General features: G+C 41.5%; 1 protein-coding gene across 10 annotated transcripts in view; it reads right to left on the bottom strand.

Annotated features, from left to right (window-relative positions):
* Nucleotides 1-1,844: 1,844 nt before the first annotated feature.
* The window catches only part of AFF1 (ALF transcription elongation factor 1), a 188,245-nt gene continuing 169,713 nt past the window's right edge, over nt 1,845-20,376 (bottom strand). For 9 of the 10 annotated variants that reach the window (XM_057725856.1, XM_057725858.1, XM_057725857.1 and 6 more), the window contains 9 exons: nt 19,244-19,347; nt 18,305-18,551; nt 17,506-17,597; nt 17,268-17,328; nt 13,530-13,666; nt 12,896-12,967; nt 12,304-12,444; nt 9,918-10,141; nt 7,531-8,174 (listed from right to left, as the gene is read on the bottom strand). In XM_057725856.1, the coding sequence (XP_057581839.1) occupies nt 8,053-8,174; nt 9,918-10,141; nt 12,304-12,444; nt 12,896-12,967; nt 13,530-13,666; nt 17,268-17,328; nt 17,506-17,597; nt 18,305-18,551; nt 19,244-19,347 (1,200 nt within the window). In that variant the 3' untranslated portion in view covers nt 7,531-8,052. Of the gene's footprint in view, nt 2,031-7,530; nt 8,175-9,917; nt 10,142-12,303; nt 12,445-12,895; nt 12,968-13,529; nt 13,667-17,267; nt 17,329-17,505; nt 17,598-18,304; nt 18,552-19,243; nt 19,348-20,376 lie in introns of those variants that run through there. The other variant, XM_057725861.1, reaches the window with a different exon arrangement.

Raw genomic sequence — 20,376 nt, 5'->3', positions numbered from 1 at the left:
AAACTGCCTCCCCGTGTCTGGGAAACAGTCCTTACATAACTTGAGATACCAAAAGCAGAAACTGCAAGGACATTGGGGAGAAGTCGGCCTAATTAAAACTAAAAAAAAAGTGCCATAATATAAAAACTGAAAAGCAAAAGATAATTTGGAGAGAAATGTTTACAACATAGTAAGAGGTTAATATCCTGAATATATAAATCAAAAGGAAAAAGACGAATAGCCTGCAGGGATAATTTGTTGTTTTCCACTGCTCAGCATCCTTTCCATTAACAGAACCCTTCCTAGTGGTGAACTCATTCCAGGTGATTTAAGTGAAAACTTCGCCCACATCTACCCAGTTAGGCCCTTGAATTGGGTCTACAGTATTAGCCCCGTAGCCTATGAACTACAGATGTAACAAAAAACATGGCATCATAACATGCTCGGCACCATAAGAATGAAAATGTAAATGAAAACATCACAAGGCATAGTTTCTCACCTATCAGATTGGGTGGGTTTTTTTTTTCCTTTTTGTGTTTTTCAAACATAATACCCATGGTTGGTAAAGGACTGGGTCATCAGTGCATGCTAAAATCACTGAGGGACTTACCTGGTGGCGCAGTGGTTAAGAATCTGCCTGCCAATACAGGGGACACAGATTCGATTCCCGGTCTGGGAAGATCCCACATGCCGCAGAGCAACTAGGCCCGTGCGCCACAACTACTGAAGCCCTCGAACCTACAGCCCATGCTCCACAACAAGAGAAGCCACTGCAACGAGAAGCCAGCACACCACAATGATGAGTAGCCCCCTGCTCGCCATAACTAGAGAAAACGTGTGCAGCAACGAAAACCCCTTCCCCCCCCCAGGAATCCAATAAGTGAAACATGGTTGGCACAGGGCAAAGCCCATATTTGTAAGAGTTTTGGTGATCATATCCTCATCAAAGACTCAAAGTTAGCATCACTAATAGGATGATTTTAGGTGTCTCCTGATGTGATGCAATGTGAAATACACAGCACCACTTGTGAAAGATTCTTATCAAATAAAATCAAGCTTCTAAACCTGACCCAGGACTTGCCTGGCAAGTCAGTGGTTAAGATTTCACCTTCCAACGCAGGGGGTTCAAGGTTCCATCCCTGGTTGGCAAGCTAAGATCCCACATGCCTCACAGCCACAAAAACTAAAACATACAGCAGAAGCAATAGTGTAACATTCAATAAAGGCTTTAAAAATGGTCCACATCAAAAAAACCTTAAACCTAAAACAGCTTACAGGAAATCTACATAGGAGATACAGGTATGAATTAAAGGACTTAGGGAAAAACAGATCCAAGATGTAGGACATTGCATTGAAAAGCGTATTTTTTTCCTGGGTTAACAAAGAGGCACAACCAAATGTAATGCCTGAAACTTGACTGAGTCCTGGCTAAAAAATAAAAAAAATAAAAGCTGTACGACCTCTGGCGGACAATTACAGAAATTCTAATATGAATTGAGTATTAGATGTTGAGAAATTTTCTTAGCTGATAAAATGGTATCGTCGTTCTGCTGGAAAATGTCCTAGGAAATGCATGCTGAAGTCTTTAGGGATGGAATTCAGCGTAAGTATACACATACACATTTACATAAGGAAAACATGGTGAAATACTGTTGAATCTGCTCTACTAACTTGCTTCAGGGATAGCCATGGGCACATTCTTTATACCATCCCCAAATTAGAAATAATCTCAGTGTTTAACAAGGGGGTTGGCTACATAAACTGGTAAAACCATGCAGTGGACAACTACTGAGAATTTGTAATAGACAAGATATGATATGGAAAGTTTTTGTGAAAACAGTGAAAACCCAGAATAGGTTTTATGGCCATCTTTTAAGGCCTAGTTCAAGTGCGCGCTCTTCCCTGTAGCTCCTCTCAAACAGGACTAAACATTCCCTTCCCCACACTTGCCGTTGCACGCTTACCACAGTTACTGCTGGCTTGTCAGCTCTTACCGTAAGCTTGCCAAAGGTGGGTCCCTGTTCATTAGGACCGATAAAGTGGAGGTCAACCTAACGTAAGAAAGAAAAAAAAAATCAAAGAGGAAGAGATGGGTAGCAAGGTCTTTATCAGTGTTCAGTCAGACTGGAGGGTCACCTGTTGGGATACTGTGGTGCAGTGAGGGGAGGGAGTAAGTTTAAAAAAGCCACCAGTCTGAGTGTTCATGGCAGAGGCACTATGGTAAGCACTCTCCAACGTGATTCTCAGCACCTTACTAGGTAGACACCAAATCTGTTTATGAGAAAAGAAACCCAGAGAGGTTAAGTAACTTGTGCATGGCCACACAGCAAACCAGACAGCCAGGATTCAAATTTAGGAAGTCATATTTCAGCATCTAGAGTATTACTTCTTTTGGAGTGGCAAAGGGAGGAGAAACCAGATGGCCCATAGATTCCTTCCAATACCAACATTCTATAAATATGTCTACCCATACCCAGCAAACAAACTGAAAATAGGCAAATGTGATCACTGTTACACCTGGCAGCTGACGTTAGGATAAGCAACACTGGTAGTGTTATGCTAATCTGTGACTGAGATCTTGAAAATAAACTGAACAGGAGGATGAGCTACCCTCTGCCCGCCCCTTTCCCATTTCAACAATAAATACATACTGTGAATAAGGGCACATTATTCCATGTGAGACACTCCTTGGCTATAAGTGGTAACTCCATACAGCAATTTTAGGAATTACTTTATTCAGGCAAAGTGAAAGCATGGATTCCACGCCAATGATTTCTCTAAATTTTTATTGTTTTTTTTTTACAGCTTGATCTTGTGAAAAGTAAAGAGTTTGAAGACGAACAATTACATGTTTTTTTAAACAGCAATCAATCCTTATTACACAGGATAATAAACAAAAGATCTGTGGCACATTATCTTTGGAAAGATCTTTTGCAAATTTTTCTTCTAAAAAAAGAAAACTATAATTCTCACAGATCACGTATGTCTCTTTCAAAGGACTATACAAGGCAGCTAAATTTTATTCACAAAAGCCCCAAGTTGCAGTTCCATTGCTGAAGCAGATAAAACACATGGAGTCCCCTTATCTGTGTTGCACATCTTCCCACTGAGCGCATCACGGCTTCCCTATCCTACATACAAAATCATTGTGTGGACTAGACAGCTGGCACGTTATTACACAATAATTAAAGAAAAATTCATATTATTTTAGAGACAGACCAGTGATCTTCATTTATCAACTGGACGATTTATTCTTTTTTAAACAATTTTAATAATACCAAGATCTGACTTTGCTCTAAAGTTATAAGAAAGCAAAAAATACATAATATAATATAATATATAATGGTAATAAATTAAAAAAAAAAAAGGCAACCCTGCTCAGGTATAATCCAAAACATGATCACATTCAGAAGAAAAAAAAAAACCCCACAAGATTTGGGACACACGTGTATAAACACACACACCAACATGAACAGTGTATACTTGCTATCTGAGGAGGGGATGTGCAGGAATTTTAACAACACATGTTGATGGCCTGAACAAAAGGCGAATACTGCCTTTTGTTATGAAAAGTTAACAAAAGTTAATACTGCCTGTGTTAAGCATTGCTTAAACATCTACTTTTAAGCAAAGCAAGCTATCTTCCTTAGGTAAGCCACTGCCTGGTCTGACCAGTGCGGCTAGGCCAGTGGTCTTATTCCCTTGTCCTTCCAGGCTGATACAGTAATCTCTAGGCTTCCAGGGAGCTGTAAGTTTCCTTCATGCCTTCTTGGGTAGAGAAATACAGGCACTTCTCAACCCATCACAGTACCTGTTGCTACCCCACACACCGCTGAACAGAATATAGTGTGGCTTTCCCCAGGACGACGAGAAATTTACAGCCACCTTAAGAGAGGTGGTAGCCGGTGCTTGTCAACGCCTCATAAATAAAAACTAGAGTATGGCCAGTGGTCACAATTCATTCTCAGATTTTTGGTGACGGACGCAACGGGATTGGATATTTGAGGTTTACATGGTAGAAATACCACTTGCAACGTTTGAAGGAAACTCCCCAACACCATGTTTGTTATTTCTGCCGCTCCACCTCCCACAAACAACATGACAAACATATAGGGAAAAAGCTTATATCCACAGATTCTAAGTAGGATCAAAAACGAAAGAGGCAATCCACCAGAGCAAGCAGGAGCAAGTACCGCAACAATCCTGACCCCTCCACAGCCACAGGGAGCAAATCTCCACGTGCGTGTTTCTAAAAGGAGGCCAAATATTCTAGCAAGATTTAAATACTGCTGGTCAGTGGTAAAGAGTGTAACAGATGAAGTGGCAAAGTGTGTCACAGATTTTGTGTAGTGTCTGGGAAAATAAATCCTTAAGAAAAAAGGAGAATCTGTGTGGGAGATAGGGAATCAAGCCTTATTTGATTCACTTACCTAAAGATGCAAAAATACACCTCAAATACACTTCATGAAGCAGAAGAGAAAAAGGTACAAGACCCATCTAACATCTCTTACAGCCATGGCAAAATAAATACAGCATTATTCCAAAATTAGGTTTGGTCAACAAAGGCACGATAAATATATCCAATTCAGCCAGCCTCTGTGTGTGTGTGTGTGTGTATGTGTGTGTGTGTGTGTACACATTTCCTTTCATAGATCAGAGATAAGAGTTTTGCTCATTTTGGAGGGCACAACAGTTTCTTTTTTGCTTCAAAAAATTATTGAACAGGAATCATAAAAAAAAAAAAAGTAAACTCCTGATACTACTAACAATAATATTTAAGGTACCAATTAAGCCAAGTTTTCAGCCAGAAAGGGGTAGTTTGTTAGCTTCTAAACATCCTGATATCAGGAATTAAAGGATATAGAACAAGGGAGATAAGTGTGGTTCAATTTGTCTAGGGGAAATAAAGGTTTTGGTCAAAACAGATTATAAAATAAAGGTCCTTCTGTTAAAAAAAAAAATCAGATGCTTTTCACATTCAGTATTGTGATTAAATCATAGCATCAGCTAAGTCATTCTCCTATTGTAGTTCTTGTCCTGAAAATATGCCAGCTGGACCCTCCCACTCTTCTACCACAGCAGGCATATAGCTGATGTTTTCACATTCTTAACCCAGTGTAATTTGGTACATTTCAGTGAAGTGTTTCTCATTGTTTATCAGGGCCCTTAGTCTGGCTAAAATCTTAAATTCAGTGATTCACATTTTAATTATCTCCAGGAAGGACAGAAACATTCAACATTTTAAAGAGTAAAAAAGACAGGGTTCTTTCACTTCCTAGTAAAGATAGACAGACAGACACAAACACACACAAAACTATAGTGCCAAAGGCAAGATTTTTACACTCCATTTTCACTCAAGATGTTCTGTGTCTCACTGTGAAGTGTGTACTATTATGGTTGTTATAAGAACTTCACATATTCAAAGGCTTAATTTTATAATCTAGTCCTTTCAATTATCTACCACAACACAGATTTTGCCTTTGGAAATTAAGCATGCAGTGAAAAAGTGCAAATGACTTAAAAATCTTCTAGATTTCGATATACAACTGTAACAGCAAAAAGACCTTATGAACATTAAGGATTCATCAGCCACTACCCTTTTACATACTCTATTTTAAAAGGAGCCATTAAGAATTCTTTTAGGTACATTGCATGCTGCAGTAAGAATCAGAAATATTCCATGATCAAAATAGTACAAACTGATCTCTGCAAATTTGTTAGTTTCTAAAGGGACAAATAAAATCTTTAATACAAAGGTCAGGGGGAAAAACACACAAAGAATAAGGCCACTGAAAAAGTAATCACCTCTTTTAGAAATGGCTGAGAAATTGACTTGGAAATGTCTTCAGTCAAGCGGGCACTGTGGCTCCTGACAAGACACACACACTCGCCACAGTCGGAACCTGTTCTCAAGGACACACCCTTCCAAACTGACAGGTGGCCTGTACTGGGGAGTGATGGGGGCGGGAATGGCCAAGGGAGTAAGGGGGAAAAAAGATGTAAAGTAACCACATAAGCCTGATTCTGGTTCTGGTGTCTCGTCTCCTACATGTAAGAGATGGACACACAGTGCCACAAGCATACAACCTACCAGGCAATCACTGTTCATTTAACAACAGGCTGCTTTTTAAACGAGTTTAAAAAGGACCACGGCTCTGCTTTAGAACATCAATAAATGAAATCACATCAAGATCGCACATCAAGTTCTTATGCTCAGATATTACCACTGCTGTAATTCTCTTGCTTTAATTTAAACATGAGGTAACAGACCTAGCCAGTGGTAACCCAAGAACAGGCTGGATAATGTAAGATGCTGAAGGAACAGCTTCACACAAACAATTCATATTGTGAAAAATAAGCATCACTCCCATCCTCTACACAGCCCTTTTATAGAGTTACCAAATTACCCAAACAGTTCTTACATTCACCATATGGACCTAAGACCTCTTCATCATAAATAAAGATGGTACTCCCTTCTTCACTAATAAATAAATATGACAATGTCAAACATGCTTGGTAGGAAACACGTAGGGGGCGGAATGGGATGAAGGGAGAAAACTAAACCAATTGTAGCGATAACATTTACTCCTCATTGTAATACATGTGCAGATTCTACTTCTAAAAGGGATAAAATGAATTGGCTTCTAAAAAACACTGCACTCAAAATAATGCTTCCAATAATAACCCTCAAAGTTTCAGTGAAAAAGATCTGTGCTTATGGCTATGTGGGAATTCCGTCCCACCCCCCACCCCCTCCAACTTCAGGTCACTCAAAATAAACTTGGTTTAAGGTACAGAATCTGGCAATAACAACTTACGGGAAGGCCACAGTTCCTCTTGAATCTAATCAAATCTACTTATTGAGAACACTCTGGAGTGAAGGCATGCGGTGACTTTTTTTTTTTTTTTTTAAGTCTAATTAACCACCCCAAATCTCCACAGCCTCTCAAGGAGTTAATTTCCCCCAGACAATCAAGGGCTCTCAACGTCTAGTTTTGCTATAAATATAAAGTAATTCGTAGCAGAAAAATATAGCCTCTCTAAGAAGTAATTTCATTTTTCTTTGTTCGCTGACAAAACTCTTGAGTTGGTTAGACAACATGAGTTACCACATAACTATAGACCACAGATCAGCACCTCAAATTTCAGCTCTACTTAAACAAAAATTAAAAAGCACTTCAACCATCTGGTCACGGATCAGTGTTGGTTTCCTTCTTCCCCAAAGGAGAAAATGCAGAATACAGTCCACGTGACTGTCTTTCACTGGAGCAGGCGGTGGGAACGGCAGCGGCGCCGGGTCCCCCGTGGTGGGTGGAGACGGGGCTGGAGATGGGGATGGCGTCCCCGAGCGCCGCAGCTCCTCTCCCCCGCCCGACGGGGCCACGTTCCAGCACAGTACCAGAGACGTCGCAGCTGGGCTGCACGTGCAGCATCCAGGCACCGGGGCCGGGGGGTGTTGCGCTCAATTTTCTAAATTAGGACCATACCTGGTATCATCAAAGCCACTGTTCACTGGCAGAAAGATGGGTACAGTGGAGTCCTTCACAACTTATGTTTTATAGACGACCATTAGAATTTATTAAACAATTATTTCTCCCAAAACTTAAAAGAATTCACCCACAAAACCCTACACCACAATGCACTGTTAAAAAAAAAAAAAAAAAAAAAAAAAAATTTCCTTCTGGGGATGAACTAACGTGGCTACTGAGATGATGTGAATTTGTTTTCAGAGTTGAAATTGCTCCTCCTCATTTCATTCGCATCCTGCTGGTTAAAAAAATACAGAAATGTTTCTAGACCATTCATACGCCCACTTAGGCTACATTGCACTTCTGTCCTTTAGTTAGGAAAGGCAAGATCATCTCTGAGGCCAGCCTCCTCAGTTCTGCTTCTGCAAAACCATCCTGTCCAACCAGTGATTCCACAGTTGAGTTGCAGTGAACAAATGTCCTGGCCATCTCACGGCGCTTCTCTTCTTGAGTTTGGTATCCTGATGAGACAAAAGTCTGGACTGTTTTGAGGCTTCCAATGTGCAAAGAAGTTCCCAAGGCATCAAGTCAACCGGGGCCTCCATTAAGGTGTTTTGGTGACTTGTTTTAGCCGCTGAAAGCCCTGTCGTGTATAGTGCACCAGGTCGAGCAAACTGCTGTTGAGGGCCAGGGCACATACGCTCGTGCTGAGCTGGGCAAAGAATTCTGCAAACAGAGCAGACCCAAAACCATGTAAACACACTCGCACACACAAAGATAAAAATGAAAGCATGAAAAGTTTCAGAAACTATATCCCCACAATATTCTGTACTTCAACTAGCACAGCAAAAAAAAGAAAAAAAGAAAAAAAATCACAATCTCCTGTAATGGTTTGCTAATTCTCCACATCCCTCCCAGGTCTAAAAGGGTAGGAACTAGGTTTGTTTTAGAGTTGACTCTGTAATGCCTGGCACAGTGGCTGACAATGGAAAATACCCAATTTATACTTCTGGATCAATGGATGCGTGAATGAAAACAAACAAACAAACACACCCAACCTGTTAAAAAAGCATCTTTAGTTTGCTAAGAAAGAAAATAAAGTTTTAATAGGCTATGAGGAAACTGCGGCCACAGCCAGCTGGCCAACTTCTTCCCTATAGCCAGGAACGAATACGTCAAGGCTTTAATCTGGTATTTACATATAAGCATTTACTCAGTGGTCACTGGCACTGACACCAAGCAGTTCCTCTAATAGGATGCTTGACCAGCTCCTAAACCATGGATTTCTCCAAGGGCCTTCTTAAACAAGACTCAAGAATATTTACTAAGCCTTATTTCTTATACTGTTGCTAACCATCTTTCTTAACGTATACTGAAAACAAGCAATAAGCTCAGTAGTTTAGGTTATGCTACTTCCCATCTCAAATGTGTTGTGCCTGGGGACAGCCAATGACCTTCCTTCCGCATCTCCTTTGCCCTTTTGCTAGCACTTCAGTTCATGGTGAAATAATGATACCAAAACTTCCGAAGGGGCAAGGTGCTAAAGCCGCTTCCAATTTAATTTTGCTAAGACCTAGTCACAGAAATCCATCTCCATGCCACAAAGCTCAAGAAAGAATTGTGACAGAATGGAGAAAATGTGAGAAGAGTAAGTAGCTATATACTTCCTTTTCTTTAAAACACTGAAGAGATGGTGGGAATGTAAGCTGGTGTAGCCACTATGGAAAACAGTACGGAGGTTCCTCAAAAAGCTAAAAATAGAACTACCATATGATCCAGCAATTCCACCCCTGGGCATATATCTGGACAAAACTTTAACTCAAAAAAGATACATGCACCCCTAGCAGCACTATTCACAATAGCCAAGACATGGAAACAACCTAAACGTCCACCAACAGATGAATGGATAAAGATGTGGTGCATACATACAATGGAATACTATTCAGCCATGAAAATGAAATAATGCCATTTGCAGCAACACAGATGGACTCAGAAATTATACTCAGGGAATTAGGTCAGAGAGAGAACGCTGAATACCATATGACATCACTTTTAAGTGGAATCTAAAATATGGCACATATGAACCTATCTATGAAACAGAAACAGACTCACAGACACAGAGAACAGACTTGTGGTTGTCAAGGGGGAGGGGAGGGATGGACTGGGAGCTTGGGGTTAGCAGATGCAGACTGTTACATACAGAATGGATACACAACAAGGTCCTCCTGTATCGCACAGGCAACTATATTCAATATCCTGTGATAAACCATAATGGAAAGAATATGAAAAAGAATGTATATATATGGACAGCTGAATCACTTTGCTGTACAGCAGAAATGAACACATTATAAATCAACGACACTTTAATTAAACAAACAAACAAAAAGGCCAAAACACCGAACAGAAAACACAATGTCATTCGCTTCCCAATTCCCATGGCCCAGTAATAACCACCACAGATCCACTTACCTTTATTCTTCCTGGTAAGGACCTCAGCCTGTTCCCAAAGATCAAAGGCCGTAAGGACATGGGACGTAATGGTGACATAGGAAGACGTCATGTTCTGGATGGTGACGGGGGTGCTGATGGTGGCGGGCACGCCCCCGCTGCCCGCACTGCCAGCACTTGACTGGGATCCTATGGAGCTGGCTGGAGAAGGCATTGGAGAGAGGGGGGATGGTGTGCCTGTGCTTCTGGAAGGAGGAAGAAAACAGAACTAGTCAATCCCCTGAACTCCCAGATCCCAGACCTCCCGTTTCTGGAACTGCAGGCCAAGTCACAAGGTTTTAGTAGGTACTTGCCAAAATGACAATCACTTCTGCAAGGCCAGAGAGGCAACCTGCACCTTCAGTATTTTGGAAATTTATTTCATAAAACACAGTGGGGTGGGGCCCCCCAAATGGAAAAAGTAACTGGATGGAGGTAAGGTGTCCTTCACTGGACACAGAATCAGTTGGGCAAATCTGTATCCCAAGTGTATTTCCCAGGCCCTTTACATATTTTACTCGCTTGCCTGGAATCCCTTGTCTCCCCACCCCCCATTCCAACTTCTCCTGGGAAAACAATACCTCCCCTGAGAAAATGGTCCTCATCTCCGATATATTCATTCTTTCAGCCAGTCAAAAACATCACTGAGCTCCTACTCTGCACGTGGCACTCTTTCAGACACTGGGGATACATCACAGCTTCCTTTCTGTCACCACTTGGACTTGTCTCTTCGCATTTATCACATCTCCCTATACTTTTCTGTCTATTCCTTTTCCTGCCTCACAAGCACCTTGAAGGCAGGGACCATGTGTTCCTAATCTCTGCATTTCTAGCACTTAGCACAGGAGGTACTCTGGATAAACACCCGCTGAGCCCGTAACTGACTGACCAGAGGACAGCCCATGAGGAGACCTGGGCATCAGGGGACACTCTGTTCTCCTAGTGACTGTCCCCTCCCACCTGCACGTGCACAAGTCCCCTGATGTGGATCAAGTGAGAAACACAGGAGGAGTCACTCAGAGGGATGAACTGATGCACATGAAGTGGAAAGGTGGGGCAGCAGCAGTGGCCTCATGACACAGTCACATCTGCCCCTGGGCTGCAGGAATTCTAATGGATCCTACGTGTCCCCAGCAGCACGTTTACTTCGAAGAACTAGAGCAGACGTTCCCCGAGGGCGGCAATTCCTGTCTACTTTGTTTACTGCTGCTTCCCTGCATCTAAGACAAAGTTTGCTACAAGGAAGGTGATGGACAAATGATGAAGGAGTGATCTAAAATCATGTGACATACATACACTACCAAATATAAAATAGATAGCTAGTGGGAAGCTGCTGCATAACACAGGGAGATCAACTCGATGATGGGTGATGACTTAGAGGGCTGGGACAGGGAGGGTGGGAAGGAGTCACGGGAGGGAGGGGATATGGGGATATATGCCTAAATACAGCTGATTCACTTTGTTGTACAGCAAAAACTAGCACAACAGTGTAAAGCAATTATATTTCCATAAAGAGCTTTTAAAAATTAATTTATTAACTTAATGGATAACCAAAAAAGAAAAAAGAAAATCATGGGAGTGATCACCTATTAACTTAGAATCATATCGTAGAGGTAGGAGTCATGAAAATTTTCAGAGGTAAAGAAGTTCCTTCTCAATCAGGACTTTTTTTTTTTTTTTTTTTTTTAAAGAGAGGCCACATGGGAATCTCTTCTTTTGAATGTGCTGGAAATGGGGCAATCTTCTACGTGATCTTAAAATAGCAAAACCCATCAGAACTGGGAGCTTTTCAAGGAGTATGATCAAAAAAAAAAAAAAAAAAAAATACTAGGCAAATACTAAAGGGAAGAAAATTCTACCTTCACCTGAAAAACACCTGGCACAAGGACTCTGTTTTTCAATAGCTTATGGAATAGATGAGCAATTTCAGTTCACAAAGTGAGGGAAAAAAATTTAACTAGAGATAACTGTTTTCATTCTTAATATCACTGTTACAGATCCTGGAGAAGGTAGAGGCAACTGGTTCTGGAAAGTTCTTGCTTACTGACATGCCAAGACGGTGTGCTGTATAGGAGGAGAAAGGGCTTTCGCTGGCTCTGCCTGTTCTGTATTACTGGGCGTATGTAAATATCCTCAAAGCTCCACAATCTGGACCCTATATTCTCTGTAATTATCTTTTGATGTTACCTAACCAGCAAAAACCTTGATTTCTAACTATTCCTCAAAAAGGTAGAAATGTGCTAATGATTTCGCCTGAAGGGGCAAATCAGCCCATGGATGTCTACAGTTTCTGAAACAAAGTCACAGCAAGTGATCCATGAAGAAAGAATTTAATTTTGGAAGTTATTTGAATTAGACTGCTCGTTACCTTGTGATGCACGGAGAAGGTGCCTGGGCAACTTTGGAAGAAGTCTTGAAGAAGTGTTCGTTAAGAGTACGGGAATACTTTATTGCTATATCTTTTTTACAACGAAACATCGCCATGTTCAAAATGGACTGGCATCGCATGCTGTGAACATAAACATAAGCTGAAGGGAAGCAGTACCTCGGAGACATGAGTATCGCTACTACTGAGTGAGCCACCTAATCTTTTCCACCTTAATGAACATACTGGCTTTTCCTCATCGACACAAGGAACAATGTCAAAAATCTCACTGCGCTGTTCACACTACTGTCAAAAGTAAATACTGGTGAAACAACACAAATATACAAGGATGTAATTTAAGTCACAAGACCACAGCATCTATTGAGTCATCAGTAAAACGACCGTAGACACCATTTCATAATAACTAACCATCAGTGGGATGAACCCCTTGACCACACATCCTACCACTTTTTGGTATGGATTCACTTTTCATTATCATTTTCACTTTAAGAAAACAGATACCCAAATCTCTTTGTAATATCAAGCGATGCAAAAGTAAATGTAACACTATTTAGACAAAGAAAAAAATACACACCATAAAACAGCAAATATTTTCTCCTGTGTTGGTGTTGTGGCATCCGAGAAGGATTTTAATGACATTATGAATCTACAGGAAAATATAAATGTTCATCAGGTTAATAAAAGACAGTCAGAAAATCCCAGACACAAAGACACTATGTTTGTCTTGGTTTTACATTGATTTTTCCTGAAGACATGAAGACATGACAGCAACGCAGAAGAAAAATGAGGCTTCAGAGCAATAATTCAGGCCATTCAGAAATTTAGGCGAGGACATGTCTTTTCTCTGACCTGTCCACCTGCTTGAAACAAAGCAGGCAATAAACAAGGACGAGAGCTTCAGCTGAGATGAGCGGGCACCTGATAAGAAAGTAAAACTGGAAAAAACAAACCTCTCCTTGAAGGGTTTGGCATTTCACAGTGCACTTGGCAAAATGATGCAACCGAACCCAGTTATTCTGCTCTAGCACTTCATCTGGAATACAATTTTAGTTTATGACCAAAAAAACCCACAGAAGTTCCTGGATCATTAACTTTTTAAAGACTCCCCTTTGTTAAGCTGTCTTCATACCAAAGTTCAAATGGATTAAAGCAATAAAGGTGAGAACAGAGAAGTACTTAAGAGGAAGGCAAAATAAGGTGGCACTTACTTAATGAGGTCTACGGTTTCGGAGTAGATGGAGTAAGCAGACTTGGACGCTGGACTTTCTGATTCCATGGCAATGCCACACTCAATAAAGGACAAGGCAGCTTCTAGGTACTTAAAAGCCTTCCCAACCTTGTCCGTCTGTGGGCAAAGAAATGGTCATTGTTAAGCCTAAAACGGACTTCTACTTAGTTTCTCACACACATTCTTTACAGAAACTTCCCTCCACTGTCTTAATTTAACTAAGGCGAGAGAGAAGTGTGAGAACAAACCAGCTCAACATGATAACCCGAGCCCGTCAGTTCTGACCTACTGAGAATTTTCTTTTACCAAAACTTCAGTAAGAAGGAAACAACAATCTCGTATTAAGACTATACTCTCAAAACCTTATTAAAGTACATATTCAAACTAAGGCACTAAGCACATGGTCCCCTTGTTACTAGTGTGCAATTACCCATTATATGATTTTCCTGGAAATAGGTTATTCTACACATCTAGAATAATGTAGACACAGTTTCTTTGTATGTGTTAAAGTTTATTTCTTAATAAGTAAAAAATGTTACGGTTTATCAGCATCTTAGCATGTCAAATGATAATCTTTTTATGTATTTTAGAGCCCAACAGGTCATCTCCTTTGGGAGTCTGGGTTAAGGGCACAAGGTGATCCCCTGGGCCAGCAAGGATAAAATTTCAGAGTCCCTTAACAGGAATGTAGAAATATGAATGCAATCAGATATTGATGGCCATCTAAACCTGAATACACATTTTGTCACTTAGTGGAATTCAGCCAACTCAGCCGAGAATGTAATGAGCACCTCCACTCTTCCTCTCCACATGGCATATGCTGTAAGAGCAACTGATAAACACATTTGCAAGGCTGTAGTTTCTGCTAATGCCTCTAACTTGGTAAGTTCAAAAAGAAAGAATGAAAACCGTAAAGATGCAAGTGGAGAGTAAAGAGATGGGGACATACCCGCAAAGAAAGGTTTAGCAAAGAAAGATGGCTGCTAATTTTAATTTTTTGTTTGTTTGTTTTTTAATTAATTTATTTTTTATTTTTGCCTGCATTGGGTCTTCACTGCTGCGCACAGCCTTTCTCTAGTCGTGGCAAGCGGGGCCTACTCTTTTGTTGTGGTGCGTGGGCTTCTCAGCGCAGTGGCTTCTCTTGTGGAGCACGGGCTCTAGGTGCGCGGGCTTCAATAGTTGTGGCACTCAGCCTCAGCAGTTGTGGCACATGGGCTTAGCTGCTCCGCGGCATGTGGGATCTTCCTGGACCAGGACTCGAAACCATGTCCCCTGCATTGGCAGGTGGATTCTTAACCACTGCACTATCAGGCAAGCCCTTAATTTTATTTTTTTAAAATAACCTGAGGGACTTCCCTGGGGGTCCAGTGGTTAAGGCTCCGTGCTCCCAATGCAGGAGGCATGGGCTTGATCCCTGGTTGGTGAACTAAGATCCCACATGTCACATGGCATGGCCAACAAAAACAACAAAAAAAACCCCAAACAAACCAAAAAAAACAAAAACAATCTTGATTTAAAAATATTTTTTCGGGAAAAAAAAAAAAAAATATTTTTTTCGGGACTTCCAACATGCCGCAGAGCAACTAAGCCCATGCACCACAACTACTGAGCCTGCGCTCTAGAGCCCAAGAGCCACAACTACTGAGCCCATATGCCACAACTGCTGAAGCCCACGAGCCTAGAGGCCATGTTCTGCAACAAGAGAAGCCATCTCAATCAGAAGCCCATGCACAGCAAGGAAGAGCAGCCCCTGCTCGCCACAACTAGAGAAAGCCCTCATGCAGCAATGAAGACCCAATGCAGCCAAAAATAAATAAATAAAAAAAAAATAAATAAAATATATACATATATTTCCAGAGAACCTGGGCTCAGAAAATTAGTGACAGAAAGACTAAAAATCAAATCAGCATGCCCCAAATAATCAACAGTATAGGGCCTTATTGTTTGCTTCACTGGTGCGAATTTAACTCTTCAAATTTACTTATTCAATACTGTCTCCCTCATGGGATTTCCAAGATTTTATATTGGCCTTAGAGTAGAAACAAAAGAAACTATAATAAAGTGATTTGCCAGCATCTACCTTAAGTATTTTGTGAAGTTAATATAATGAAAATATTCCTGTGATAAATCTATGTATCTCCTGAGACAGTGTTAAACTAGCAGTGTTCTAATTTCCTTATTCAACAATAAGTAAAATAAGAATAGCGGTGAAATACACTCGTCTGTATTCAGTTGTGCACGTAGCTATTTGAAATGCAAGAAGGACATCTTTGAGACATTGTGCAATTAAAGGAGACTATTATGAAGAGGCTGGCCATTCAGGTGTCTCTCCAAACTGGCATATTTTGAGAGTGGAATGAGCTAATATTACTTATTAAAATGGGATGGAATAGCCATAGGAAGTGCGAAAGAAGATGTGCACATGTACAGATTAAAAGCGACACAAAAACAAAGTTTCCTGGAGTATTAATCTTCTTTGAATAGTGAGGGAATCTAGTGCCCGATGTCATGATAAATTTTCGATAACTAGCTGACAGAGATCAAAAGATTCACACAGTTCTAGCAACAGCCTTGGAGAAGTGAAAGGAAGAGGTTAGGAAGACACCACCTGTTTGGTGCTGAGGCCTCATGCTGACTGAGGTCATCCAGGTACAGGGTCACTTGAGAGAGAGTATCTAATTTGTCTTTGACCCACTTACAGTATCCAGCATGGTAAGGACTCAATAAACATTTACCCCAATGAACGGGGACCTGAAAAAAGGGTCTTGGCCCAGCCCTCCCTAGCCTGAGCACAGATGCCAGTCTAGAGATGGAGGCTGAAGAACACTGGGCTCGGATTTGAGGCCACCATGGACTGATCTGATTCAATCCCTGTTGACCTCTAGAGTTTGTGGTTAGGTTTTCACCTGGCAGAATCAAGGCAACTGACACTGTTCTCCTGTGGTACAAAGTTCAACAAATGGTATCTGCTGAGGTTTTGGTGTGGGGAATACATGAAGTAAACAAAAGCCCCAGAGTCTTAGACGTTTAAATGTGACAAAGGGCAAGCATTATATAACTATAGTGCAGCAGAAAAATAAAAGCATATGTGATTATGTATGCAATTAACAAAACCACCACCTTCGGGAAAGTCCAACAGCCACCAGGTAAAGAGAGTTCATTTCTTTAAAACATGTTTACCAACAGTGTAATCACCACCTTCACCTTAAAATTTCATCTGATGGCACTGGTCTGCTGTTCACTGTTAGTCTCTCCAGGGCTTTCAGATAATTTTGGAATGCAAACAGTCTACCTCACTTCTTGAAATGTTTTGGGGTAAACAAACTGACCAGCTTTCAATAACCAAGAGTTGTTTTTCACACCCAAAGAACTGATTCAATAGGACAAGGAAGCCCTAATGTATACTAAATAAAACAATACTAGGTAGGTCAACTTTCACTCATTTAGATATAAAATGTGCAACTAGCACTTTGTTTATCTGCTCATGATCAGACTGCATCAATGAAATCAATGAAATCACTTCACTAGGAACCCCTCACCCCTCACTCATTCCGACCCTGCTGATCCTGCGTACGTTGTGGCCAACAACAGGCCCCAGGCAGCCCTGCCTCCCGTCCCCACCTTGTGCCATGGTCAGTGATACGGAATACAGCAGAAGGAGACGGCAAATATTCTATCAGAAAACATTCCACCAAAGGGAGGAAGAGCCAAGACTGACCACTAATTCTGCTTTGTCCTTCAACCTCTTGGCCTCCTTCATGTGAAAATCTGCTTGTTGTCTGAAAGAGAAGACAAGACCAGGCGTGGGTCACAGGAACCTAAAAGTTCTGGACTGGGGCAAGATGACTTATGAAGATTGGAGGGTGAAAGGATGGGAGGAGAGGGACGGCAAAGAGGAGGCAGGCGGAGGGGGAGGCAGTGGGAGAAGAGAGAAGTAGAAGCATACGAAGTCTTACTTGTCAAACTTCATGTGAGGCTTCCCTGGTTTGGAGTTACCATTTGGCAAAGAAGGCACGGGAAAACGGTTTGCAGTATCTCCAGAAGATCCCTTAAAAAAATCATTATACCAATCACCCTCTAACATTTAAGATCACTGGCCTAATTGTACCATCTCTCTAAATTATCCCAAAATAGTAGTTCAAAAGAGAGGAACTCAAACAATATGCACTTTAGCTTGGACAAGCACTTTCTCAGCTGGATTCAACTGAAACTGTAGATGTTGATTGTATCGGGGACACAAAAACGCCGTAAGACAAGAATGTCCAAGAGAAGAGATTATCAACAAAGCCAAATTTAACACTTTCTCTTAGGCAATACACAAATACACTCACGCACAAACACACACTCACCTACCCCAGGTTAACAGGAAGAAAGGAATTTGTATTTGAGAAAGTGGACAATTTTTCCCCCATTATCGCTAATAATGAAAGTATTTGAGATCAAACATCCAAACCAAGAACTAACCAGGGGAACCACGTTTTACCGCAAAACACCTGAGAGAAAATGAACACAAAAATTTACTCTGATTTTTCACATATGAACCACCTTAAGAAGAATAAACTTCCACCTAAATTTTCATGTAATATGAACTATCTTTTACTCTCCCTCTGGGAAGTAGAGCTTCAGGTGCACATAACTCATTGCTGCTTTATTAAAAGTGATGAATAGCTCTGAAACACCATCCTTAAACACTTATTTGGGCATTTAAAGTAAAGATATACCACATATCCCCTTCTATACATTCCTGCTTCTTACTTTGTGTTCTGCAGAGCTTCCAGAGCTCTTCCCCTCTACTTTTCTGTGCTTGGAAACAGAAGAGTCTCTGTGGTTGCCCCTGGAACTACTGGCACTTTTGGGAGGGTCCTGGCCTCCAGGGTCTGCTTCCTGCCTTGGCCTCTTTTGTGCAGGCTTGGCTAGCTTCTGGGAGGATGAGGACGAGGATGACGCAAGTGAAGGGGGAAGCATTTCCTTCTTTGAGGGCTCAGAGGAGGGCCTGGGCGTTCTGGAATGAAACATCGTGCAAAACTAAGTTAAGGCAGAACATGAACTGTGTAACTTAGTTGTTTAGTTATATGGACAAAATGGCTGTTGACACAAAAGATTAAGATTATCACAGAGCAAAAAAAAAAAAAAAAAAAAAAGGATATCACAGAGCCATGAAATCCACTGTTGTAGAGAGGCCAAATTTCAGAGCCCTTTTTTTGATGCCTTTGAAAAATATAGTCCCACCTATGAGTAATAAATGAAGTTGCATAATTCGTCACTAAGCCTGCAGTGTCTGCCAATGGTCTTACCTCCACCCAAGCAAGTCAGTCTACAGTAGCTGCTGCCGAACCTTCACCCTGTCTCTGACAAGGAGGCAGGCCCAGCTGCCACCTCCTCTCTGCCCTCTTCACATCTGACCCCTCCTCTCTCTCTCTCTCAAATTTCTGTTGGTTCCCACATGGTGACACGACTCACTTGTTTTTGCCAAGTCCTTTTGTGTTTTTGATAAATCTAAGTTTGATGCCAAGTGAACTGTTCATTCCTCTAAGGTCCTCGTGGAGGAAAACAAACAAAACTTAGCATATCACCAAAATGAGCCCGAACGAGTTGACTACTCTCTGGTTTTACCGCAGAAGAAAAACGTTTTCCCGTGTCGAGATTCAGGAAATTCGATCACCTTTGCAGACTGTTCCTAATCTCTATACTCACTTTGACTTAGAAGATTCTTTGTGGGAGGATGAAGATGACGACTGTGATTTGACTTCTTTCTCCAGCCTGATTTTCTTGCTATCGTGGTCTCTTTCTGCTTCACCCTATTATTGTAGTATAACAGCAAATTGTTACAAACATAATTGTACAGACAAAATACAAGAAAAAATATATAGCAAAGGCAATGAGAACAATCAGACTTTTGGAAACGTCTAAACATACACAGCAACCGTGTAAGTAGCTACACTGTGTTTGGGGGTGGGGATGGGGGCAGCAGACCACCTAGATGTGATGGGATTTGTACTGAGCCGGATTCGTACCTGAGGAAGGCCGGTTCCTCCCACCCAGGAAAAGGAGGATGTCTAAGAAGGAAAGAACTAGGTTCTTCTCTACCCAGGAAGAAACCAGCTGCATTTTCCCATGACGACATGTATATCACATTTACAGAAAGTGCAACACGCAGGCTCCTTCCCCGTCTCTGGGCTCAGGTAACGGCCCTGTGGGAAGGGGCCACTAGCTCTCTCGCAAGGACAGTAAGGCGATCAGTGGGAGTCCTTCAATCAACTCAGGTGCATTGGAACGAAACTCCCACGGTCAGCTCACCAGAGAGAAATCTGGGACACCACCAGCCGATCTAGGACAATCCCTAAAAAACCTGAAATCCTCTCTTGGAGCCTTAAAAGGAAAAACAACATTCTTCAAATGATCTGATTGTGGGAGGCCCTGGTGTTCACCACAGTCTCTCCCTCATTCTCTGAATTTCTCCAAGAAAAATGAATATATTAAGATGTGTAGGCTCAAGCTCTGCCCAGATGCTAATAAGCGGCTTGGCCCTGCTCTAAAGGAGGGAAATAGCAAAGACATGCCCTTCCCTCCCCCGGTTTTCTGCAAGCACGCGTGCCTGGGTGCGTGCCTCCATCCAGCCTTTCTCACACTCTGCAGAGAACGTCTTATTTCAAAACGGGCAATTCAAGGTGGCTTATAAGGATACTTGGTTTTCGTCTCTGTGTGCACACAAGTGAGAACGTTAGGAAGAAGGGAAAATATGGGTACAGAAACGAAATTCAAGAGAAGGCTGGTACCACTGGAGGCCAATTCCGCACTGTCTCGCGTACTCCATCCCAGAGCCGCAT

Source organism: Hippopotamus amphibius, chromosome 3 (assembly GCF_030028045.1).
Source record: "Hippopotamus amphibius kiboko isolate mHipAmp2 chromosome 3, mHipAmp2.hap2, whole genome shotgun sequence".
Taxonomy (NCBI): domain Eukaryota; kingdom Metazoa; phylum Chordata; class Mammalia; order Artiodactyla; family Hippopotamidae; genus Hippopotamus; species Hippopotamus amphibius.
Note: the sequence above shows the minus strand (reverse complement) of the source record. Positions and strands in the feature narration are given on the sequence as shown.